Consider the following 26,382-nt stretch of genomic DNA (forward strand, 5'->3'; position numbering starts at 1 on the left):
ACACATACAATAAAGACACAAATAATGGCAGTTGAGGTGTTTATTGGCTCTGGGAACAATGGCTTCCTGTCAAATTCTCCAGATTGTGAATTCATAGTCCCAAACAGCCAAACCTGGGATTTGGCACTAAGTTTCCTTGAGGTGAAAACACACAGACGTAACACTAAAATTGAAGATGAAAGCAATGGAAGGAAGCTAGGCATTAAAAAAATAATAATAATAAAAAATAAAAAAAGATTATTTGCATATATATATATATATATATATATATAAATGCAACATAACACAAAACTGTTCCTAGTTAGCACAGCGGACAAACAATAGAAAGTACAAAAACTCGTAATAAACAGCAAAACATGAAATGTGTACAGCATTCATAAATAAAGGAGATGGCAATGAATGATTGGCTCTTCCACCAAAAAAAAAAAACCCTTTCCTTTGATTGGTCAACTGAGCCAAAGACTAATGCTGATGGCCTGTAAGAAACTTTGGCAATAAATGTTTGTTGATGCCACAAAGGACTGAATTCCCAGCATCATCTCCATGCATAAGAGGAGGATCACCCTCCTGCATAAGGGGGCAGTATCATAACAGAACGTCATAATGCCCCAAATTGTAACAGTATACAAAATAAAATATATCATTTTAAATAGATATAAACATTTTTATGAAAATAGAGCCGTATCAAAACGCACAAGTTCACAGTCTTTTCTGTGGAAGCTTGCCCACACAACCTTACTTTCTCCTTAACTCCATCTTAATTCCAGACACCCCAGAGGATGGTTATGGAAGGAGGGCAGTTAGCCTGAGAAAACTGCAGGTCAGGTGATCACTGGGACTTAAGGCTTAGGCTGTTACTGCTGAGTGGGTAAGAATAGGCCTTGCCCAGCACGATCCGATCCCGGAGCAGCTTGAAGAGGACGTAATAGTTGCAGAACAGAATGAGACCAAGAGAAAGTGTGTGGTTCCATCGTTCTGAACGCAGTAGGGAGTACAGCTGGTACAGGATCACACTGGATTCAATACCAATCAGAAGGTTGAGAATCCGCAGCGGCTTATGAAAGAGAAACTGCAGACAGAAAAATGCAAAATTACATTTACATTTAGTCATTTAGCAGACACTTTTATCCAAAGCGACTTACAAGGCTGTATTTCACATTTTTTTCCATCTACACTGATGGCACACTGCACATCAGGAGCAGTGTCTTGCTCAAGGACGCTTCAACAGTGGGAATCGAACTAGCAACCAACTGATTACTAAATGCCTTCTCTACCTCCTGAACCACTGTCTCCCCAAATTTAACAGAAAGCTGTTGCTAAACATACATAATTAAGCAATCAGAAAGGTTTATATTATTATTTATATTATTGTAAGTGAAAGAAAATAATATATATGGAGCTATTTCTATGGTTAAAAGGTAAAACTTCTCTACAACAGAAGAATAACAATATGTGCCTGCGTGTCATTTCGTATCGAATCAACCAGATATGATGACAGGAGATTTCTGTAGTCTATTAATGAATGATGAGGGATCATTTTTGTATGCCACAAAAAAACCTCCTAAAACTCAGAGACAATCTCAGGAATAACTCACATAAAACCTGGAATGGGACACATCAGAGGGGAGCGCCACATTGTAGGGCCCCACTGCTTTATACAAGCATCGACTGTGACGCACCAGCACCCCCTGAGGCCAGATGGTGTTCTCTGACCAACTGCAAAAAAATAAAGTCATCAAATATTTAATAAGCAAATATTAAGAAGCCAAATGATTGAGTTTATTATATAATAATCATGTAATTCCGCAAGTAGTCCAGTCATTTAACGTAACAGAAAGTCATTGTAACTTCATATCAGCAAGAAAATTGAGAGAAAGTAAAAAAGTATTTAAGCGCATGAGATGACTTGAGAGATTACAATGATGAAAGAATTTAGACTGAGAAAAGCAGTTTTTAAGATACATTGTAGATTAATACTGAAGACATCAAAACTATGAAAGAACACATATGGAGATATAGTAAACTAAAAGGTGGTAAAAAAGCCAGAATATGTTTCATACTTTAGACTCTGAAGACAGCTTTGCATACTCTTGGCAATTATCTCACTCAGATTCATTATGTAGCCACCTGGAATGGTTTCCGATTAACTAGTGTGAATTTCTTGCCTTCTTAATGTGTTTGGGACCATCAGTTGTGTTGGTCAGTGGTAGGGTTACAGTGAATAGCCCTATTACTACGACTTCTGTACTGATCCATATTATGGCAAGAACCACTCAACTAAGTAAAACGATGGTCCATCATTACTTTAAGACATGGAGATCAGGCAATCCGGAAAATGTCATGAACTTTGAATGTATTCTCAAGTGCAGTAACAAAAAAAAACATGAAACACTATGATGAAACTGGCTCTCATGAGGTACCTCTGCTGCAGAGGCTAGGTTCCTTACAGTTACCAGCCTCAGAAACTGGCAATTAACAGCACCTCAAATAAAAGCCACATAAATGCTTCACAGATTTCAAGTAGCAGACACATCTCAACATCAACAGTTCAGAGGAGACTGCGTGAATCAAGCCTTCATGGTTGAATTGCTGCAAAGAAGTCACTACTGAGGAAGAACAACAGGAACAAAATAATTGCTTTGGCAATTTCAAAGAAAAGGCATTAAACACAGTTAAGTGGAGGTATTTTTACAGTGTGCTGAGAGCCAATGGATTTGGATAAACATTCATAAAATGGATTGAGATCTTATAAGCAACCAGATGCAGCAGTACAAACTAGCAGGGTAATCTTCTATTATTTTATGCTGGGTAGAGGAACACATCAAGGATTAGGACTCTCGCTAGCTAGTCGACCGCTGGTAGAGGAGGTACGTAGAAACGTTAGTCTCTCAGGAGTCAAAATCAGTGACTGTGCATAAACTGATGTTATAAGTGGATTAACCAGTCCTTCAAGCTCTCTGGATACAAAGTGAACTGTAACAAGTCAGAGGCTCTACTATGGAATCAGATCAATGCCATAAATATTTTGTAATCTGTAATATAGATTTTGTATCTGTGAAACCATCTACACTTTCAAAACCTATCTACAGATACGGATTTCAAATACGAAATGTATCTACACTTTCAAAAACTATCTTCACTTTCAAAATGTATTTACAGATACAGATTTCAAATACGAAATGTATCTACACTTTCAAAAACTATCTTCACTTTCAAAATCTATTTGCAGATACGGATTTCAGTTACGCATTACGGATTTCTGTTACGAATTACAAAATCTTTTTGGCACTGTTTTTACAGCCTTTCAAAAGAGCCAATCAGCGCTTTTGGCAGATTTTCTAAAGCGCCAATCAACACATTGTATCCTGTACTGACTAGCCAATCAGCGCTAGCTTGCTGGCAACTGCTGGCCCGCTCATTATTCAATAGTTATAACCTAAATCTGCCACCGCTCTGCCTAGGGAGAGATCTGGGGTCTCCCCCTCACGGTTTGAATACAATTCGGTGAACGAACGCCTTGGGGGAAGTTTAACAAGCATGCCTTATGTCTGGCCCAAAGGGCTGATGAACACCTGTACTATTAAGTTAATCTTAGGCTCTGGCGATTCAGAGATCGCTTGGCTGCAGAACGCATTGTAACTAAGACTCCAGCTTGCTGCCTCATATATCTCTTCCACTGAGACGCTAGAAAACTCGCTTCCACAAACAATACACAATAAAGCGTTTTCAAGGACTTCAGAAAATGGTTACAAATAGCCTACCCCAAAGTGCCATGAAAAGAAACGAAAATGACATTGCAAGGTGGTTTTGAAATCAGGCTGGTCATTATCCAGTTGTTGAGGATGCATATATGCACTTAACGGTATACCCCCATCATCACTTTGCATGTGTCTGGAGAACAAGACAATAGCAGTCTGTCTGCTAAATGTTCTCATCGTGATAATGGGTCTTATGAATACTGTTCATGGTTAACTTAATTAAATGTGAATAGGAGATCGGTCACGAAAATGCTAACATTAGCTTTCGTTGGCTACCAAAGCAGATCCTAATATCTTCCATACAACGACAAGGATCTTTGAAACAGGTGGAACGAAGTGTGGAGTGAAAACCACTGACTATGATTGTGCGTTTTACAATGACTTTATTAACAACTCCAAATATAGGACTTCTTACTTGTGCCATTTCTCGGTCTCTGATCCATGACTGCTGCATACACCGTTTCACTCAACTTTCCCAGCAAGCTAGCGCTGATCAGTACAGGATACAATGTGTTGATTGGCGCTTTAGAAAATCTGCCAAAAGCGCTGATTGGCTCTTTAGAAAGGAAGAAAAGATAGTGCCAAAAATATTTTGTAATTCGTAACAGAAATCCGTAACTCGTAGCCTACTTGAAATCCGTATCCGTAATGCGTAACTGAAATCCATATCTGCAGATAGATTTTGAAAGTGAAGATAGTTTTTGAAAGTGTAGATAGTTTTTGAAAGTGTAGATACATTTCGTATTTGAAATCCGTATCTGTAGATTTTGAAAGTGTAGATGGTTTCACAGATACAAAATCTATATTACATATACAAAATCTATATTACAGATTACAGAATATTTATGGCATTGATCTGATTCCATACTCTACCTTCAACTGAATTCTGTAGAAATTGTAGTGCATATTACTTCAATTTGTGGTGCACGTAGGAATTTTATAGTGCAGTATAGAGTGAATAAAATTTGAAAAAAGTTGAGAATTCAAACAACAGTACAAAATGTCAGATTCACAATATAGTGGAAAGGAGAGCAGAAGAGTAGACATTCCACAACAAACATTTACTGAAACCTCGTCAATAACAAGTGAAATTATGTAACAATAAATGTTTACGGTTTAAATTATTTCACTTCCTATGTATGGGGGTTTTGTAAAGGGAGATGGGCTCTTTTTTCAACCTAGCAAATGTAGAAACTAGAACATCATTGCATTTACCATTCATCCTAAATTTGATCCCTCTACACGGAAATCAGTCGGTTGTCTTTTATGCGTTTAGCCCTACATGTGTTTTTGCGCAGAGCCTGTTTTGTTGGGTAAAGAGTTATTTCAGTTCTGTGGTGCATGCATCATTCAGCCCGTGGTTCTCTCCCCAAGGCAACTGAGAGCCTGCTTATAATCCAACACACTGACGATGGCTTAAGGCCGAAACGCGTCTGTGCAAAATAAACTGGTCTTAATATTAATGAGAAAAGCTTGAGAGTGCGTTTTTATTCTACTCACTTATAATCCAACATAACATGTTCCATTCATAAATAACAAGGTCACAATTATGTAGTTTTATCCAAACAGACAAACAAGTAAACATAACGTTCTGAGTATGAGGCAAACTTGTCACATTGTAATCCAATTACCTTAGCCGAACAGACATAAAATTCTAAATATAAAACAAAGCGTGGTAAAAGCCAATTAAAGCCAATTACCTAGGCCAAGCCTACTCAGGCATGGGTTCTATCCCGGGGAAGAAATTGGCGATTGTTAAATCGTTGGGGATGACCAATAGCATAAATGACAATCAAAAAGGGGAACCCCATAAAAGTTGTATGCTCTCTCTTCTCACTTCTACTCTTCTGCTACATACAAGTAGAACACATAAAAGGAAAGAGACTGCAGTTGCAACGAGACTATTATGGCCTCCTTCTCCCGGTCAGAGAGGTTGGATTAACCCTCGGCTGAAAAGCCTAGGTATAGCCGAGTTCAGCACACCAGCTACTCTCACTCACGTTTGACACACCAGTTGAACGCCCTTAGCGCAAGCTAAATGGCTGCAGCAATGCAGAATATTCCCACCACAGAGGGCGAGGATGTGGACCGGCTGTGTTCTTGTGGAAACAAGATATTCAGCAAGGATACGCACCCGGTTTGCTCTACATGCCTAGGGGTGAAACACGCCCAGGCAGTGCTGGATAACACCGGTTCATGCGAACACTGTGTCCGGTTCACAGCAAAAACCCTGCAACGTAGGCCAGGCTAGTTTATCAGGCAACGACCCTCTTCTGTCAACGGTTACCTATGCCCAGACTACCGCCCAGCAGACAGCAATGTCTCAGCATCAGCAGCCCGCCACGGCTGCCCTGAGCTGGAGCGAGCAGGTGGATGCCTACGACCCCGTCGCAAGACGTGGAGGAAGTGGAGTGGGAGGATGGTAACGACTGCAAAGGAAACTCGGACCTACTCGTCTGCGACGATGAGGACGATTTCGATGACACACCTTTCCTACCGAGCGTCCAGGCGCTTCACCCCTTATCTACCCAGGCTTCGGAGAAGGAGGCACCATCCTCCCCCCATTGCTCAGTCTAGACTTGCAGGACGTGTGCAAACGCGCAGCAGACAAGCTGGCAATTCCATGGCCAACGGTTACCGCAGAGACTGTGAAGTCGCGGTATGAGGGGAAGAGGCTGCCTTCGGCTAAACGTTTGGCGAGACAGCTCCTACCGAATTTCCCGGAACTATTGGAGGAGCTCTCGGTAACGAGGAAGGATAAGCCCTTCATGGCGTCTTGCACGTGAAGGGCTTATCCTTCCAAAGAAGAACGCCTGCAGTCAAGCTTGTCTGAGAGGGCTTACAAGGCTGTGGCGCTGTCTGCAAGAGCCCTGAATGTCATCTCGATCCTCACAGCCTACCAGGCGGAGATGCAAGAAGAAATGACTGCGAGCCCAGGGCCAGCCCAGCGGGAGATATGTGTTATCACGGACCTATCTCTGCCTGCTGGCTGAACCTTGCCAACCTCTCTGACCGGGAGAAGGAGGCCATAATGGACGCCCCTATCGTCTCCGACGGCATTTTTGGCACGGCCTTGGCGCACATGTAAAAACGATGTGAGAAGAGGAGAGACGAAGAGGCCCTGCAACTGTGTCTGCCGAGAAAGCCACAGCCAGCCCCCTCTGCGTTCCCTTCGCTCAGGCGGCTGCACGCCCAGCCCCAGGCTATCGTTACCAGAAACGACCCAGGCAACAGGTAGCGACCCCCACCCAGGGCGCCCCGCAAGAGGTGAAGCAGGCTTGGAGAAAGAAGCCCGCTCCACATGCAGCCCCGCCAGCTGGCCAGTCTGCCCCCCACCCCAACCCCAGGGCTAGTAGGAAGAAGACGACTGCCTGACCTCGCCAGGTCTCAGGAGGAAACGGGAGCCCCCCTGTTCACTGGCCCCCGTCCTCCATCCCACGTTCAGCCTGGGATTTTGTGTGGCAAACCCCAATGTTCAAAATGGCTATCAGGGCCTGTGCTGTCTGAGGGACCCGGTCCTGTAAAAAGAAAAATAGTTTGTACTCCTTTAATAAAAAAATTATACTACTATAATTCTTATTTTTCTTGTGCCCAAAACGAAATAAAAGTTCCCTTTCATGCCCAAATGTTGCAAGACATAAATCACCCAATTTTGCAAAACAAAACGTGCACAGATATAACATCTCCCCCGGGCACGCTCTCGGGATAGATGGGTCACATAAGTGCCAGCTGGGCGCAATGGCACAGGGTGGCGACAGGGCCAAGCACATGAAAAACCTGGGAGGCGTGCCTGAGGTCGAAACGGGTCCTACACACAATCCAACAGGGCTATAGGCTGCAGTTTCACACCGCTCCTCCCATGTTCAGGGGAATCATTTATTCACATGCGCAGGGAGAAGCAGCCAAAATATTACAAGGGGAAATTGCCACACTGCTAATGAAAGGCGCTGTCAGAATAGTTCCGCCAGACCAAAGTCATGCAGGTTTCTATTCAAAATATTTCCTGGTCCCGAAGAAGGGAACACAAGCGCTCAGACCAATATTGGATCTCAGAGTTCTGAATAAATACTTCGAAAGTTCACGTTCCGAATGCTCACGTATCCAACCCTACTGCGATTCGTACGCCCGGGAGACTGGTTCACTACCATGGATCTCACAGACGCGTACTATCACCAAAATATACCCACCCCACAGCAAATACCTGAGATTTGCATTTCAGGGGGTGGCATACGAATTTCTGAAACTCCCATTCGGTTTATCACTAAGCCCACGGACGTTTGTAAAATGCACGGAAGCGGCCCTGGCTCCCCTGAGGGAGAAAGGGATCCGTATAGTTACTTTTGTGGACGACTTGGCTGTGGCATGCCAATCGGAAACACTAGCGAAAGAGCATACAGCAGCCTTCGTAGAACACCTAACTGCGTTGGGATTCAGTCTCAATGACAAAAAGAGTGTGTTGAACCCTACTCAAATCATCCCTTATCTGGGCTTGTCACTGAACTCAATCACGTTCAGAGCGTATCTGTCACGCGAAAGAATAGACAAGTTCAACCAATGTCTGACACATTTCCAAAGGGACAAAGTTATTCCCTTCCGAGTATGCCTCAGACTGCTGGGGCTGATGGCCTCAGCGCTGGTGGTAGTTCGACTGGTTCTATACATGAGGGACTTCGAACGATGGATAGCATCTCTAAAGCTAGACCCAGCACGTCACGCTCGTCGAAAAGTGAGAGTGACGACAGAAGCGTGCATGGCATTAATTCCATGGCGGAACCCAACTTTCTGACAGAGGGGGTGCCTATGGGCACAGATCAAGTCAGGAAAGTCGGGGCGACCCGCTCTACAGCGAATGAAAGCTCCACACCAAGGTGTGCGATCAGATTTGGTTGATTTTCGGCAGGGCATCAGTGGACCTGTTTGCGTCACACGACACAGCTCAATGCCCTCTTTACTTCTCTCTCCGGGAGCTGAACGCTCCACTTGGAGTAGACGCTCTAGCGCACGAATGGCCGAATCATGCTCTTCTTTACGCATTTCCACCCCTCCGCGTTAATTCCGCCCACCCTGGCCAGGGTGAGGGAGAAACGTCTATCGCTAATTCTAATTCCGCCCTGATGGCTGCAAATGGTCAGTGTTCGAACGATGGTGCGTAAGTACGCACGAAATTCCGTATCAATGCAGAGCCTTCTCGACCATTAAAGTGTTTTTGGCCACGATCTCCGCATGCCACGTTGGCATTGGGAGCAAATCAGTTGGCCAACATCCACTAGTTGTTCGATTCATGAAAGGAGCGCGCAGGACCCTACCGGTCTCAAAACCGCTAGCTCCATCGTGGGACCTGTCCATGGTGCTGGAGGTGATTTCGGCTCCTCCTTTTGAGCCGTTGATGGAAGTTGATCTTAAACACTTTGTTTTAAGACAGCGTTGTTATTAGCTCTGGCGTCAACAAAGCGTGTCAGTGAACTACAAGCTTTCTCGGTACATCCTTCATGTCTACAATTTGCGCCTGGCGATTGCAGAGTGTCATTACGATGTAATGCCTAAGGTTGCTCAGCCATGCATTCCATTGGAGCTGACAGCCTTTCGGCCTCCACCTTTCGATTTTCCGGAGTAGCAACGTCTACATGCGCTGTGCCTGGTCCAAGCCCTCCGGATCTATGTGGATAGGACGGCAACTTTTAGGCAGAGTGATCAGCTTTTCGTGTCATGGGCAAAGCCCTATACCGGTAAGCCTATTTCTACGCAGCGGCTTTCACACTGGATTGTGGATGCTATTTGTTAGCATATTACAGCAAGGGCCTGTCGGCACCGGCTGATTTGCGTGCACATTCCACAATGGGTCTAGCAACATCGTGGGCCTTGTTTGAGGGTGTGTCTATGGACGTGGTGTGTAGGTCGGCAGGATGGTCTTCCTACCAAACCTTCGTCAGATTTTACAAACTTGATGTCACGGCAACACCCGTAGCGCATGCAGTGCTTGGGGTTGGTCCATCTAGGTCGGGCCCTTCGGGCTCTCAGCCCTTGTAGGTTGGCAGTAGGCATTCGAGACAGGCTTTTGTGCAATACGGGAGCTACGTTATCCCATAGTGAGACACCGAAACGAATGCTTGAAAGAGAACTTTAGGTTATTTGCATAACCCTGGTTCTCTGATAGCATGAGTGAGGTGTCTCACCGCATTACCCTCCTTGCTGTGCGAAGCGAGAAGAGGTTTGCTTGTTTTTTGAATGACGAAGTGACGCTGTGTATCCCTATATATAGGAAGGCGGGGTCTGCCCTGACACGCGTCACAGGTGCCAGCCAATGGGGCTGGCGTAGTGATATAAGGCTTCTGAGGAATAGGGGCTGGGGCGTATCCCATAGTGAGACACCGAAACAAATGCTATCCCCCGCAAACAGGGGACGTCCCCAGGACGTTAACAGGACATTCACAACGTCCCCAATCGTCCCCAATTGGTCCCCGCCACAACGTTCGCTAGAGCAGTGTTTTTCAACCTTTTTTGCATCAAGGCACACTTAAGACACAGAAAAAAATCTCACGGCACACCAACAACCGGAAATTATATGAAAATCAAACCGAAACATCGTTTCAGCCTGAGCATAATATACTCTAAGAAATAAGGGAAACGCGTGTTCTATTTGTTGTATTTTATTAAACGTAACATCATGCTAATGCCAAGATGGCACGGGCTTTATGCCCAGGTACAGATCATTTTAGACCGGCTGCATTACTGCCACACACCTGTAGAACAAAATGCAGGCAATTACAACGACAACTGTCATGGTATATGAACATCGTTAAGCGCTAATACTTTCCAAACAGAACATTGTGCACCCGTTGCGCAGAATAAATTATGGGAATTACTATGCCGCCACGTGACAATACATTTATTATGAAATGACATAGTACTCACTTATTGCGAAATCTGGGCCTGTTTAGAGGCACACAATAGTGGTGTCCGGGCAGGAATTGATGAGAGGCACACACGTAATTCCTCATCAAGGGATCGCAGACGTTCTTTATGTAGTCTTTATCGCTGTTTAACTTGAAAAGCCAAGATCGCACAAGTATGTACTAGAACTTTCCCCCGTGACAACCAATCGGACCTCTGTATGGAGCAATAAGGCACTATGTTCTGCTCCCATCTCCTCACATAAAATTGAAAACAGGCGGCTTTTTAGTGGTCTTGTTTTAATGAAGTTAACCATGCTCAAGACTCTTTCCAACACATCGGTAAGCTCTGCTGGTAGCGTTTTATCAACAAGTGCCTCTCGGTGTAGAAAGCAGTGGGTGACCACCACAACATCAGGGTTTTTCTCTCACTGCTCACAAAGCCTTTGATGCGCCCGACCATGGCTGAAGCTCCGTCGGAGCACAGTGTGTGGCTTTTTTGACTTAGCTATGAGTTCCGCTACTAAATAGCTAGCTTCCAGGGCTCTCTCGGACACCTTTGTGACCTTGTCATCATAGTAGCCTGTTTGACAGTGTTGTCACGCATACGAACAAAATAGTTAAGGTCCTTGTCTTGGAGCGCATGGTGTTTAGTTTGCAAGTGGCGTTTAAGCTGGCTAGGGACCATGGCACTGTTAGCTAGCTTTTCCCCACACTCAACGCACAACACTTTTTTTAATTGTCGCCTCAGTAAATCTGCCTATTATTTACGCTGCGTACCACCAGGGGTGTATTGAGTATTGAGCCTTCATACCACCAACAGCGCGATGTCACACACACACACAAACACACAAGTTGGCTCTTCTCGCACATAGTGATTTTGCTCACCAATGAAGTGACAATATGTAAAAAATGAATTTTTTTCACAGCACACCGGACAGCCTCTCCACACCGGTTGAAAAACACTGCGCTAGAGGACGTTACCAGAACGTTTTTGACGTTCGTAGCAAGTCTACGTTTGGTCCTTCTGTGACGTTCGCATGAGTCTTAAATCGGACTTTTAGGGAACGTTAAAATTTGGTCACTCAGCACACGTCCCCAGGACGTCCTTTAAAAACGTCCCCGTTACCTTTACCTGTGGTCCTCTGCGTGACGTTCGTATGAGCCTCAAAACGGACTTTTAGGGAATGTTCTTATTTGGTCTCTCAGCATACGTCCCCAGGACGTCCTTCAAAAACGTCCCCGTTACCTTAACCTGTGGTCCACTGCGGGATGTTCGCATGAGCCTTAAAACAGACTTGCATGCATGCATTTATCTCAAGTCGGTTAGATTACTGAAACGCACTCTATGCTGGTCTAACAAAACAGATGTTAAACAAACTTCACCTTATCCAAAATGCAGCTGCTAGAATAGTCACTAAGACTTCAAAAATTCAATCATATCACCCCTGTTCTTAAATCACTTCAGTGGCTCCCTGTACAACAAAGAATTGGGTTTAAAATACTCCTTCTTGTCTATAAATCACCCTATATTTCCGATTTTATTTCTTTTTATGATCTATTGCGTTGCCTAAGGTCCTCCAATAAATGTCTTCTTACGACCCCAAGAATAAACACCAATGCTGCACACGGTGCCTTTAGTTACTGTGCCCCAACCCTCTGGAATAGCCTACCTCTGGAGTTAAGGTCATCGCACTCAGTGCTCTCTTTTAAATAGGGAATTAAAACTTTTTTATTTTCTTCAGCCTATTCATGACCTGTATGTGTTGATGTCTTCATGTTCATGTTCATTGTGTTGTCTCTGTTCAACTAAATGAATTCGCAAAATGTACCCTTTGAAATTGAATTGCAACTTTCATTCATTCAATCATTCTGTGCATCAAAATCGCCCAAATTCCCCTGTTTTCCCTGTTTTCAATGATCGCAATGATGAACAAACATTAATTTAAAAAACAAAAACACTGAGAAAATGTTACTTCTACACTGAATTCCGCTACGGTCACGCCCCCCTACAGTTCCGCTACAGCCTGTCACATTTATTCGCTCATCTTCCCAATCGCCTGCAAATAATGTTTTTTTAGTCTTCTGTTCTGTTGATGGCTGGCGAACAACAATCTTAGAAGGTTTGGGTCACTTGCAGCACATATTATTCACTAATTTTAAGCCATCAATCTACCTCAGGGTGAACAAAATGAGCAGAAATGGAATAAAACGGAATTCACCAAAATGTGTGAAGAACTTTTTTTTTGGCGGTTACAAAAAAAAATGAAAGCTAGATTGTCTTGGGGTTGAGGAGGACGTCGACGAAGAGAAAAAGACCCGGTTTTGTTTTCAAGGCATGTCGGAATTGTGGACAACGAGTTGCCCAAATCGTTGTCAAACCAGCACAGGCAAATTCTTCTGCTGACTCCATCAAGGGGAGCGAAAACATTCAGAAATACATTTCGTCACCAAGCGCCAAGCAACACGCATCGCCTACGGTGAATGATAACTAGTAATAATACTTTTAGAAATGATTTAGTTTGGTTAAGCTAGTTTAATGTTAGTTAGCTAACGTTAGCTATCTCTGATAGTGCGTTGGCTACAAAGGCTTGCTTGCAAGCTAGCTAACTAGTCTAATCTGTTCCTGTAGGCCTACTATGGTACGTACATGCTTAAAGGTAACACAAAAATCCATAAATATAATGTGTTATTATTATAAAAAAAAGAAAGATAAAAAAACGATTGTTAATAGTTGTTTAAAAAATGTTACCTTTAATAAGATTGTATTAGTTGTTATTACAACTAATAACCACAAATAAATAATAATACAATTGATTATTATTGCCATTTGATGACAATTGTTCATATACTGTAAGCCTAAATAAGTGTGTCTAAATGATTCACAAGACGGTCCAGGAGGTAAACTTTCATTTGAGACCAAAATTATGCTTCTACCAGTTTGGGTCAGGGACGTGCAGTGAGGTTCGGAGCTGGTGAGGCACAGAAACCGGAAGTGATTACGTCATTTTGAGCTCTAGTTTAAACTATATATATAATATATACATGTATATATGTCTATGGTTTTAAAATTGTCATCTGATCAGAACTGAAAAAACGTTGTTTTATTGTCTAATACCATTATTTTCAAACGATTGTTTTTTTATTGTATTATGAAGAGTTATTAATAACATATTAATAGTTGCAAGCTAGTGTATGTAGCCCTCCCACCAATGATATGGCTCATTTCATTTTGTCTGGAGAAAATATAACTACGGTGGTGGGATGCTAATTTAAATGACCATTTAACCAACTCGGACAGCTTCGAAAAAACAATTCCATATTTATTTAAACAACATATTAACATGTAAACAGTTAAACACCGCATACATAGCACACAATACCAAAATGTTCTACTGGCCAGTATAATTTAAAGTTGGTGCACTTTCGTTGGAGCTCATAACCGCCAGTTTGAGGTGAAACAAAATTAATCCACTCACGATTATCAGTATAGATCAGTGGAAATCCGTTGTCCTCTTCTTGAGTGAATGCAGTCAGTGGCTAGTTTAGCTCAGGATTAGCACCTACCTAGTCTGCTCACAACTTCAAGGCAACTTTCCTGCATCAACAGCCTTTAGCTTCTTTAGGTTCGTGTTGCGCATGAATATGTAGTCCCGTTGGGAAACGTGAAATACTCCAATGCAAATGTGTAATACTACTGTGTTAACTTAAAATACTTAAACGTTCTTAGTTAATTCAACATGCCTCCAGTCTTGTTTGGACTGAAAGTTCAGTTTTGAGAACAGCTTCAGGTTAGCAATGCAATCTTCCATTTTCGCTGTCAAACTCAAGTAGAGAAGTGAAGAAGAAAGTCCAACGTCAGATTATATACCCAACAGGTGCCCTCTCGCTCGCCACCCTTCTTGAATCCGTGGTAGTGCGTGCCTCCCTTGCAATATTTTTCAATGCGTTTTCAGCTCAACTCAAAAGGTTCTACGCTTGCGCACGCATGCGTAAAACCCAGTTTGGAGTGATTTCGCAATCCTAGGGGAGGCACTGCCTACCCTGCCCATAGACTGCAATGCATCTGCCTCCCTTGACCGCACGTCCAATGTTCATTGGCTGATCACTGGGAACCGGAAATGCTCAAATTCAGCGATTTTGATAATAAAAATGCTCGAAATGATCGGAATCATGCAGAAATGACACTCGTAACACAGATAACTAGAGAAATATGAATATTTATTTTATAATACATAAATATATATGATTATTATAAATTATTATTATTTTTTTTTAATATTTTTTTTTTTTACTTTTCAAAATGACAGGTGAGGCTCTGCCTCCCCTGCCTCCTATGACTGCACGTCCCTGGTTTGGGTTAATGTGTAGTAACCCTTTTGATTACAGTATACATTTTGGGTAACCAAAGGTCGCCCCAGCGCCGCGCTACCTCACTCCTTTTTGACCATGGTTGTGTTTGCACCCCTGATACTTATTCTAATGTGAATTAGAAAATATATTTTAAAAATCGCGAGGGTGTATCGAACCGTGGGTCAAGAATCGTGATACAAATCGAATCGTATATGGGCCATTCTACCGAATTCGTGTAATATGCAGTCCCTCAACAATAAAAACTATTTACAAAACAATTAGGTATTTAGGCATAGATATTTAATTAGAAAATGTTATGGTCTATATAAACCCAATGCATTACATGAGATAGTGATAAGCTAAATATATACAAAATCATCATTTATAGGGTACTTTCTATTGGGAAGTAGCTGTCCCCAACCCTGACATCTAAATTTCAATGCCTTTAAATAACACTTTTCAATTTTTTTAGATTTTTTTCAATGATTTAATTTCAAAGATCTTTATGATTGGGTTGAAACAGAACTTGGAATATTTAGATTTATTGTGGGTTTAATTTTTAAATCAATTTTCTATACTCAAAAAATCATGTCCCTAGTTTTCATGTCACTACCGAAACACAAGAGTTTTAGTCCATTGGCTGAGCCTGTGTTTTAGCCACGACTCTGCATTTTTGACCATGCAGTGACACTGCATCTCTGACCCTCATGGTTGAATGGTAAGTAGCTAAATCCCATAGTTTTTATATAAATGTGTTCCAAAGTCTGAAAATCGACGTGTAACCTTAAGAATTGTCACTACCGAAACGCATGTTTTCTTCAATTAACTAAACCTTTTGGGGTTTCATGGAAAATCTTATGTTTGTATGTGTGTTCACCTCTTCAAAGATGTCTTTGCATGCAGTGTGCTTGTTAGAATTCTTTATTTATGCTTAAAATTAGCTAGAATTGTCACTACCGAAACAGTCACTACCGAAACATATGGTAGTGACCTGATGATTTCAGTAGTGACAAAATGAAATGGTAAGTAGTTCAATCCGATAATTTTTTAAATGAATGTGTTGTGCGGACTAAAGGGTGGCCCAGAGCACCTTTTGGAAGATTTTGGGAGAGAAATGAACATCCATCCAACAGTGCAGTCACTACCGAAACACTGGATGTCACTACCGAAACAGTGCAGCACTACCGAAACACAGGATGTTTTGTAAAAAATTAAGTATATTGAGTAATCAACTAAAATGTTATGATACTGATTGGATTAATGTATGTTCAATTTCATCAATCAACAACTCTGGAATCAATATGATCAGTATTTTGCATTTTACAAAGAAATATTGCACTTAGATTTTGATGAATTGTATAAATTGAACTTGAACATTTGGTAAAAAATTCATTTTTATGGATTTCATTGTGAAAACCTTCAAGAAATATTTGTAAAAATACTCTTCAGAGAAGGGAAGGAAACACAATCTGAACAGGTCAATAATAATACTTTTTTACTATAGTAAATGTGATGTTTCGGTAGTGACAATTTTTGGAAGAGGAAAAACATTCCAACACATTCTGAAAATACAATATAAAAATTGACTGTTCTTTTACTAGATAAGTGTACTTTAGATATGGTACAATATACATACGGACAAAGTTTTGGGAATAAAACATAAAAAAAATCAAAATATTTCCGACCTGACTTTGCACCAATTCGGTAGAATGGCCCTTATAGGTGTATCGTTACAGCCCTAGTAGTGACTGAGATCGCTACAATATGCTTTTCCTCAAACCCTCGGTGTACAGTAGGTAGTACAGTGGTAGTACAGTAGGTAGAGAAGTGGGTTAGTAATAGGAAGGTTGCCGGTTCAATTCTCAAGTCTCGCAATCAAGTTTGTAAGCGCATATGTGTGTGTGTCTATGTATATCATGTGAAATGTGCTATATAAATAAACCTGAACTTGAACTTGTGTGTGTGTGTGTGTGTATCCTGTAAGCAAAATGACGGCCCGCGATCTATTATTATTTAATTTTTTTATCATTTAGCTCAGCAAAAATGGTCGTTACCCCCACCATGCCTGCTACGTCCGCGGGGCGTCCTTGAATAACGTCCCCAGGACGTCTAAAACACGATTCCCAGAGGTCACCACAATGCCCTCAGGACGTTCTTGCAACTTCCTGCAGAACGTCCCCAGGACCTATATAGAAACACGTTTTCCAGACGTCACCGCAATGTCCTAGGGACGTTCTTGCAACGTCCTGCAGAACGTCCCCAGGACCTATAGAAAACGTTTCCCAATTGTCACCGCAACGTCCTCAGGACGGTCTTGGAACGTCGTGCAAAACGTCCTAGAGTTGTCAAGGGAACCATACACATTTACGTTTTTAGAACGTTCAGAGAGACCATTACAGGACGTCGAGGGGACGTCATTTTGCTTACAGGAATCAGAAAACCAGGGTTTTGCGAATAACCTAAAGTTTTGAAATACATCATCTTTTTTCACTTATTTGCCAGTTCTGCGCATCTCCATTGGAGTCCCAATGGTTTTATGGTCTTGAAGAGTAACATCACAATAAACAGAAGGACACACCCTTTCCAATGTCGCTAGAGAGTTATCTTTGTGACAAAGACATGGGACTATAAAGCAAGTATATTGTGCAGGTAATAGATCAAATTACTGCATGTCTGGATAGCCCATATTGTTCTGAAAATAACAACATACAACATTATTATTATTATTTATATTTGTAATGAGCTTTTCAATGACCCAAAGTCGCACAGTTCTGGTGGTAAGCTACGAGAGTAGCCACAGCTGCCCTGGGGCAGACTGACGGAAGCGTGGCAGCCAATCAGCTCCTACGGCCCCTCCGACCACCACCAACATTCATCCCAACATTCATTCAGATTCACAATGTAGTGTGATGCATGTCTTTATGATGGTGGGGGAAACCGGAGTACCCGGAGTAAACCCACGCAGTCACAGGGAGACCTGCAAACTCCGCACAGGAAGGAACGGGATACAAACCCTAGAAACAACCAGGATTCGAACCCACGCCCTCAGGGCCTTCTTGCTGTGAGGCGACAGTGCTAATCACTGAGCCACCGTGCTGCCCAACATGTATAGCTACACTGAGTAGAATCCTGCCTTTTATGTTTTTGTTTATTTGTACGGTCTTCGGCACTCCCTCTACGATTACTTTTTCCTGAGAACAACTCATAAAGACATTCCATTCCTCAAACCCTTTCACCGGACTTCATAGACCCAGAAACTTTTTTGGAGATCTTAGTTGGAGGAGCAGCATCTCTCTGTGGAGCTTGGAGGAGACGAATGCGTGGGAAGCGTGCTGGAACGCTAGTTAGACTGCGAGAGCGGGGGTGCCGTACTCCGCTCCCGTCGATACATCTGGCAAATGTCCGCTCTCTACCCAACAAAATGGAGGAACTGCTGCTCCTAAACAAGACAAACAGGGACTTATTAGGATCTACTGCCCTGTGCTTCCCTGAAACCTGGCTCGGTGAGTCCATCCCTGATAACATCCTTCATCTGCCGGGCTTCAGACTCCACTGGGCAGACCGCGTTACGGAATTAACGGGGAAAACGAGGGGAGGAGGAATCTGTTTTTAAATCAATGAACGTTGGTGCACAGATGCCAGAGAGCTATGTCAAACATGCACTCCTCACCTGGAATCTCATTTAATTTACGATTGAGAGACGGATGCGGGGCAAGCTCTTGGCCATCATGGGCAATGTTAATCACCCCCTCCACCATGTCCTGGCAGGACAGTCCAGCAGCCTCCATAGCGGGCGGCTCAACACGATACGTTCAAGGACTGAACGACATAGGAGGTCCTTTGTCCCAGCTGCCATTAAACTTTAATTATTATGCACTTTACACCATACATCCTTCATCCTACACTGTACATAGCTGAATTGTATTGTTTGTATTGTATCATATTGTATGTATATATTGTTTGTAATTATTGTAAATATGAGAGAGCTGCAAGATCCCAGAATTTCCCCACGGGATTAATAAAGTATTTATCTATCTATCTATCTAACTGCAAGCCGTTTTATTCACCGCAGGAGTTTTCCTCCTTCATTCTGGTTGGTGTCTACATACCACCTCAAGCCTGGGTTAGCGATGGACTACGGCACCTGGATTCTATTCTGATTATCCTTGGAGACTTCAACAAAGCTAATCTCATCCGTGAACAGCCAAAATAGACACATCAGCAGATCAGGGACAAAAACACACTGGACCATTGCTACACAACAGTAAAAAACGCATACCGCTCCGTTTCTCGTGCAGCTTTGGGACTCTCCGATCACTGCCTGGTTCATCTCCTCCCAAACTACAGAGCAGCAGTAGTGGGCTGGGCTGGGCCGGGCCATGTCCAGGAGTTTTGGGGGCAAGCTTATGGGCACTGATATTTATAAGCTTGTCTGGAAGGAATGGTACTTGTAAGATTCATGATCAAGCAGCTGCTGTGACCACCAGCGGAATACCCAAAATGGTTATCTTATCATGGTCACAAAGGAAAAGTCCCCACACTGTTATTGCTCAGACACCTGGGGTCAGGAAGCAAACTGAGGTGTGAGTGACTGCAATTAATCATAGTATGGGAATGGGGGAGGCCATTGAGAACCATCTCAGACTCAGACAGAGAAACCAGATTATCAGATACAACAACAAAAGGTTGCCAGACCTGTTTGCATTACAAGCCTAGGTCATTTACATTAGAAGCCTAGGACTAGGAGTGGTCTTAAAAACAGTATATATGGCTTGAATTGTGGATGCTTGTGATTCAGTCCTACACCGCTGAATCCGGAGTAAGGCTACTTCGTCACTGCACATTATTGGAATAAAGATTGCTGCATCAGAAACAAAGAAACTTCCTTCATTTCTTACATACTTCATGGACACCAAGTGCCTGGAGTACTTCAGTTCCTGTCACAAGAAGGTCACAGGGCAGCTTGGCATTGGCCAACATTTGTCCATTATTAAAATGCTCCAGATCACCCATGGACATCTTTTCCCTGAACTTTGGCATCCCTTTCCTGTTTGATCTAACCAGTCACTGAGGCACCAGTTTTGTGTGTCAGTAAATGATGAAAAAGGGTGGGACTGCTGTACTAGTGGTCCACATACAAAACATGACCCATGCAAAGGAAAGGCTACATTAAAGTGGTCAAGACTGACCCTGACATCCCCTGGTCTGTGACCATTGTAATGTCTGTTGACTTTCAAGTATGCACGATTATGTCGTGGACATACCCTGTTATTTTGTTTGCATAGTTGAAGGGGAACATAAGTATATGGCCCACTTTTTACTGTATTAACTGTAATTACAATCCATCTTTGCTGTATTACTGTACTACTTACACCTTACAACACTTACTAATCATTATATTACTACTACCTCATTCACTTATCTTTACTTATTACCACCACTTAGACTTACACCTGCACTTTATATATTTCATATCTATTTACACTTCCTACCTCAATTGCTGCTAGTCCCAATTCAGTTCATATTTCATACCTAACTCTTACTGTTTATATCTTATTTATTCACTTATTCCACTTTACATATGCACATTCTTTGCACTTTTATTGCTATTTTGCACTTCTGATTAGATGCTAAACTGCATTTCGTTGTCTCAGTACTTGTACTCTGTGCAATGACAATAAAGTTGAATCTAATCTAATATATTAGCATTTTTGTATGCAAAGTTTCACTTAAAACTATTGTCCAGAAATATGTTGTGTAATTGTATGTGAGGTAATTGTAATAGAGAAAAATAGGAATTGAAGAACAGAAGATTTCTGCCTGGTTTAGCATGATTCACATTTGCCAGCTTGATGCCAAAACTTCGAGGGGATAAAGTGTTTGAAGGACAGCCTTCCTTTCCAATTCATCATGGACTAGTCAATGTGATGTCAATGGGGTAAAAAATCTGAAAAAAAGAGTTAATTATTGGGGTGGAAAAGGAGGGGATCAGTTGAGGTGGTGTTTGAGGGGAGTGGAGTCTGTCCTCCTGCTCCATTCCCTCATCCAAGGCTGCCAAATTATATGGCAGCTCCTCATAAGACGAGTTGTCAGATTCAGGCTCGTCATTTTAGTCAGCATCAACATAAGCATATTCAAAATCGACGGTGAAGATGTCCCGAATTTTATCATCAGTGAGCTGACGCCTCCTTTCAAAATGTCGTCATGTTTATTAGTTTTGTGAGTTTACGTTTACGCTACTTGTTTTTCTGTAATAAATGAAAGAATGAGATGCCGGAATCTAACTGTTGCATGTTGCGGATCCGCTGATAGTGCGCAAATATGATTTGTGAGTGACAAGTGATTGTAATATGAAAAGGTGTCTCAGGGTTTGTGTGCATCAATGATGAGACTACAATTATGTGTATCCTGAGGAGCGTATGCCTCTAAACTAGTCAGCTCTCGCGAAGCATTTCATGTACGGTATATTCCCGCTGCGATGCTGGTTTTCATATCGAGCTGTCGTTGGCCATGATATTTGACTGAACCTTGTAACTTTGTCATGTACAATTGGACGTGGACCACACATATCAAAAGACTACATATAGTAAACAAAATGATAGTGACCAGACGATTTTAAGAGGCATAATGGATGAAGGTGGCTGAATGTACAATGTTAGCTCACGTTAGCGAAGTTAGTAGTAACCCACACACAGGCTAATTGTTACGCTGCTATCGGAGCGCTCGTGTGACAATACGCTTTTGCAGAAAGTTGGCTGCTGCTACCGGTGTGACAATACGTTCTGAAAGGTTAATAACAATAAACCATGGTTTACAGCAAAGCTCAAGCAGCTTCGTCAAGCCAAAGAGAAGGCCTTCAGGAGTGGGGACAGGATCCTGTACAATCAGGCCAGAAACACACTGACTAAGGAGATCAGAGCAGCAAAGAGAGGCTACTCTGAAAAGCTGGAAAACAGGTTTTCAGCTAACGACCCTGGTTCAGTGTGGAGACGCCTGCAGGACATCACCACCTATAGGAAAACCTCCCCCCACTCCATGGAGTACCCTCAACTGGCTGACGATCTGAATGTGTTTTACAGCAGATTTGATCACCCCACATTCACACCCCTCACCCGCTCCAACCCAGACTACACACAATCATCGGCACCCCCTGTTATCACCTCCCCACTCCCCCCCTGCACTGACGGTCTGTGAAGAGGATGTGTGCCAGCTCTTTCAGAGACAAAAGACAAGGAAGGCATCAGGACCGGACGGTGTGTCACCCTCAGCTCAGCTGGCCCCAACTGGCCCCCATCTTAACACGGATATTCAACAGATCTCTTGAGCTGGGTGAAGTACCCTCCTGCTTCAAATGCTTCACCATCATCCAAGTCCCCAACAAACACTGCATCACTGGTCTGAATGACTACAGGACCGTCGCCCTGACATCTGTGAAGTCCTTTGAAAGACTGGTGTTGACACATCTGAAGGCCATCACAGGCCCCTTGCTGGACCCTCTGCAGTTTGCCTACCGCGCAAACAGATCAGTGGATGATGCAGTCAACATGGGGCTGCACTACATCCTGCAACACTCGACTCCCCAGGGACCTATGCAAGAATGCTGTTTGTGGACTTCAGCTCAGCGTTCAACACCATCATTCCAGAAGTCCTCCTCAGCAAACTCACCCAGCTCACTGTACCCGCCTCCATCTGTCAGTGGATCACCAACTTCCTGATAGACAGGAAGCAGCAGGTGAAGCTGGGTGAAACAACATCCAGCACCCGGTCAGTCAGCACTGGTACACCTCAGGGATGCGTGCTCTCCCACTGATCTCCAAAAGAAACTGGATAGCGCATCCCATGGTATCAAAGTGAGGCATCGTGGCGGCCATTTTTTGGGGACCACTTTCCTGCTTGAGACCAATGATTATGACAGGCGATGAATATTAGATATAAGACATTTAATGAATTTGCATATTAAGCCTTATAATAATTTCAAGTTTTCATAAACCTTGTTATATAGCTTGTGTTTGCTTGATGTATATAAATATTTTCAAATATTGAAACTTGTTCCTCTATCGTATTTTATTAGTGTTGATGATTAGAACCTGGCCAATTACTGTAAGGCTTAATATGCAAATTCATTACATATCTTATACTGTATATATTATTCATTGCCCGTCATAATCATTGGTCTCAAGCAGGAAAGTGGTCCCTACAAAATGGCCGCCACGAAGTTTCGTGTGGCCTCACTTCGAAATTGTCAGAAACCATGGGATGCGCTATCCAGTTTCTTTTTGAGATCAGTGGTGCTCTCCCCACTGCTCTTCTCCCTCTACACTAACGACTGCACCTCAGGTGACCCGTCTGTTAAACTCCTTAAATTTGCAGACGACACATCAGTCATCGGCCTCATTCATGATGATGATGAGTCTGCATATAGACAGGAAGTTGAACAGCTGGCCCTGTGGTGCGGTCGCAACAATCTGGAGCTTAACACGCTTAAAACTGTAGAGATGACAGTGGACTTCAGGAGGAGCCCCCCAGCACTGCCCCCCCTCACCATACTCAACAGTGTTGTGTTAGCTGTGGAATCCTTCAGGTTCCTTGGATCCGCAATATTAGAGACCTGAAGTGGGAAACCAACATCAACACCATCATCAAGAAGGCTTAGGAAGTACAACCTGCCTCAGGAGCTGCTGATCCTATTCTACACCGCAGTCATTGAGTCTGTTCTTTGCACATCCATCACTGTCTGGTTTGGATTGGCCACCAAACTGGATAAGAACAGACTTCAACGGACTGTCAGGACTTGAGAAAAGATCATTGGTGCCAACCTGCCTACTATCCAAGACCTGTTCATTGCATTGTATTGTTTTGCACTGTTGTATTGTTTTGTGTTGTGATGTATATTTTGTGTTATATGTGTAAGCACACTATTGTGCAAACTTACTTGGCCAATAATAGCTGATTCATAGATATAGGCTATACTCAGTTTAATTCAGCTTTACCCTACAGTAGACCCTGTACTCAGTTTAATTCAGTTAAACTAATGGCAGCTTCCCATCAATCACTATATATTGGGATTTGTTTAGACCATTCAGAAATGTTTTGACATATGTTGGCACAATTATACACACTGACTACCCTTCAAAGGAGGCACAGGCTGAAAGATAAAGTACTTAATTTGCATCAAGCATGATTATATGGCTTACCAAGATCTTTGGTGACCTTGGTAAGTTCTTCGGTCATATTTGAAATGACCATTTCTGAATATTATAACCACTCATAACAAACAATGACACAGCTACATTGAATAGCATTCATAACCAAACAAAAGTCAAAACTGTACGATAACATTCAGGTTATACATACCGAGGATATTTGTGCTAATGCACCTTGGCTGTTACAAGTCAGCTAGCGGTCTAATTTGCAATGAAAGCTTGTGATTATGCTAACTAGTATAGCAACACCGCCACACTGGCCTAGTTATCTGCTTATGTGACATTATGTGTGTGCTATTCTCCTGCCTTGGAGTAGTCAAGTCATCCACAAGGTGGCAAAACAGATATATCTCTATACGTTTGGTTGTTAGTCACCTTTTTGCATATCAAATAAGCAATTAGTTCACTTGATACCCGTGTTCCACTTTGACCTTCAGTTCCTGTTTCTACTATTGTATAGATAAAGAATTCTGCAATACACTCACTTGAGAAGGAATAATTTAAATAATACTGACTCGACTCATATAGGCCTGAGGAACAATTTTTTAAATGCTTGTCCACGCCTGAGCATATCCAAAACCCTTACAAAATACAAATGAAACATGGCCAAGTTGGATATAAGAAATGTTTAATAAGAATATATTCAACCAAGCAACTAAGAAAGACCTAAAAACTAATTTCTCTGCATGTAAACAGCATACGAATAAATACATACCAAACCACATAGACATTGACATTATTTTTGTATTCATAGTTTTTCTTAGTGTGCCAAGAGACAGAAAAAGGTGTCACTACATTATACCTTCCTGCCAAGGATCACTTCCTCTGGGCAAACAGAAGTACAGCCTAAGCTTCTCCCTCCTTCCCCCATACTTAACATACAAATGTGCCTTCAGGTGCTCTCCTTCCCTCCACCATACCTGGATGGGACTTTGCTGCTGCTGCTGCTGCTGCTGCAGATACTTGTGGAACAGGCATAAGATTGTTAAGTTTTGAGGGTCTTCTACCCACTGTCAAGGTTATGGCCCAGGTATGATCGCAGGAGATTTCCTTATATATATATATATATATATATGTGTATATATATTATATATAAAAGGAAAACACCACGTCCCCAACTATCACAAATGGGATTAGTGTCCAAGTCTTCAGATTTGGGGAGTGGCTTCTGACCATGACTTATTTTCCCATCCTTCCCCAAATGGACCTCATGACACCAGTCGTCTGCATCAAGTATTTGTTTTTTAATATAATTCAGATAATAACTACTAACTGTGCTTCCCATCTATTGCTTCACCTGGTCTGGAACTTCTCGGCAACCTTCCACTAATCCTCTGCTGTAGTTGTGCACAATTTGGAGGCCAGAAGCCGCCTTGCCACTGCTGAGTAGGCTTCTTGGACAAAAATGGACTCCACCATGGACTCTCCCATCCTGTAGCAGATGGTAAGGCTTGAGGAGAGCCCTCTGTCCCAAGGAACCTTTAAAAACATTACAACATTATTGGGGTGCACTTACCTTTGCCTTTGTTTTCAGAGCAAGCAAAGATACTTTTCCTTTACACACACTCATTTTATCTAAATGTTATCTGTCCAAGGAAAAGGATGTACAATCGGATGAAGAGGAAGACAATGTAGAGTAGAGGAGGGAAAAAGAAAAACAGGGTGGTCCGGGAAGAAGACTGTAAGTGTGGACTTCAAAGAAGACATCATAGTCTGCACTGGAGCTTTCTGCTTAGCCAGATCCCCCAGCTGGAGAGCCTCTCCCCTAGGCTGCAGTGGAACACATTCTACTGGTTCTGGAGAAGTTGGCTAAGCACAAGGAAATGAGAGACAGGCCAGTCAAGGCGCTATTTTGAGCCAACGAAGGATACCCCATACCACATTACCTCACTGGAACAATGTCACCCCAAATCATTTTTATCCTCATTCCAACACAACTGGATGTTCTCAACTAAATATCCTACTATCATTGCCTAATGTATGTAGATGATTTTAAAAGCTTACCTTAATATGACAGCAAGCTGCTGCTTTGGCTCCATAGGCTTTTGGCAAGCCGTAGAATATTTTGTCAGGTCTGGTCCAACGATCACCAGAAGTGGTTCAAACTGCTTGGGGGTCATGAAGAGGTCATGCGGGTAACGCCTCTCCATGTCAAGCCTGTTGACATTTTCAGACAAC

The 26,382-nt window shown here is 42.6% G+C and overlaps 1 protein-coding gene and 1 long non-coding RNA gene across 2 annotated transcripts in view; both read right to left on the minus strand.

Annotated features, from left to right (window-relative positions):
* Positions 1 to 317: 317 nt before the first annotated feature.
* Positions 318 to 26,382, minus strand: part of tmem39a (transmembrane protein 39A) — a 118,717-nt gene continuing 92,652 nt past the window's right edge. Inside the window, exons 8-9 of the mRNA XM_080832039.1 lie at positions 1,596 to 1,716; positions 318 to 1,069 (exon numbers count right to left, since the gene is read on the minus strand). Coding sequence (XP_080688165.1) covers positions 830 to 1,069; positions 1,596 to 1,716 — 361 coding nt within the window. The 3' untranslated portion in view covers positions 318 to 829. The remainder of the gene's footprint in view (positions 1,070 to 1,595; positions 1,717 to 26,382) is intronic.
* On the minus strand, positions 24,816 to 26,344 carry LOC308360237. The gene is made up of 2 exons (XR_013968509.1): positions 26,209 to 26,344; positions 24,816 to 25,683 (listed from the first exon to the last, which is right to left on the minus strand). It is a non-coding gene; the product is annotated as an uncharacterized lncRNA (long non-coding RNA).

Source organism: Sprattus sprattus (genome assembly GCF_963457725.1).
Source record: "Sprattus sprattus genome assembly, chromosome: 2".
NCBI lineage: Eukaryota > Metazoa > Chordata > Actinopteri > Clupeiformes > Clupeidae > Sprattus > Sprattus sprattus.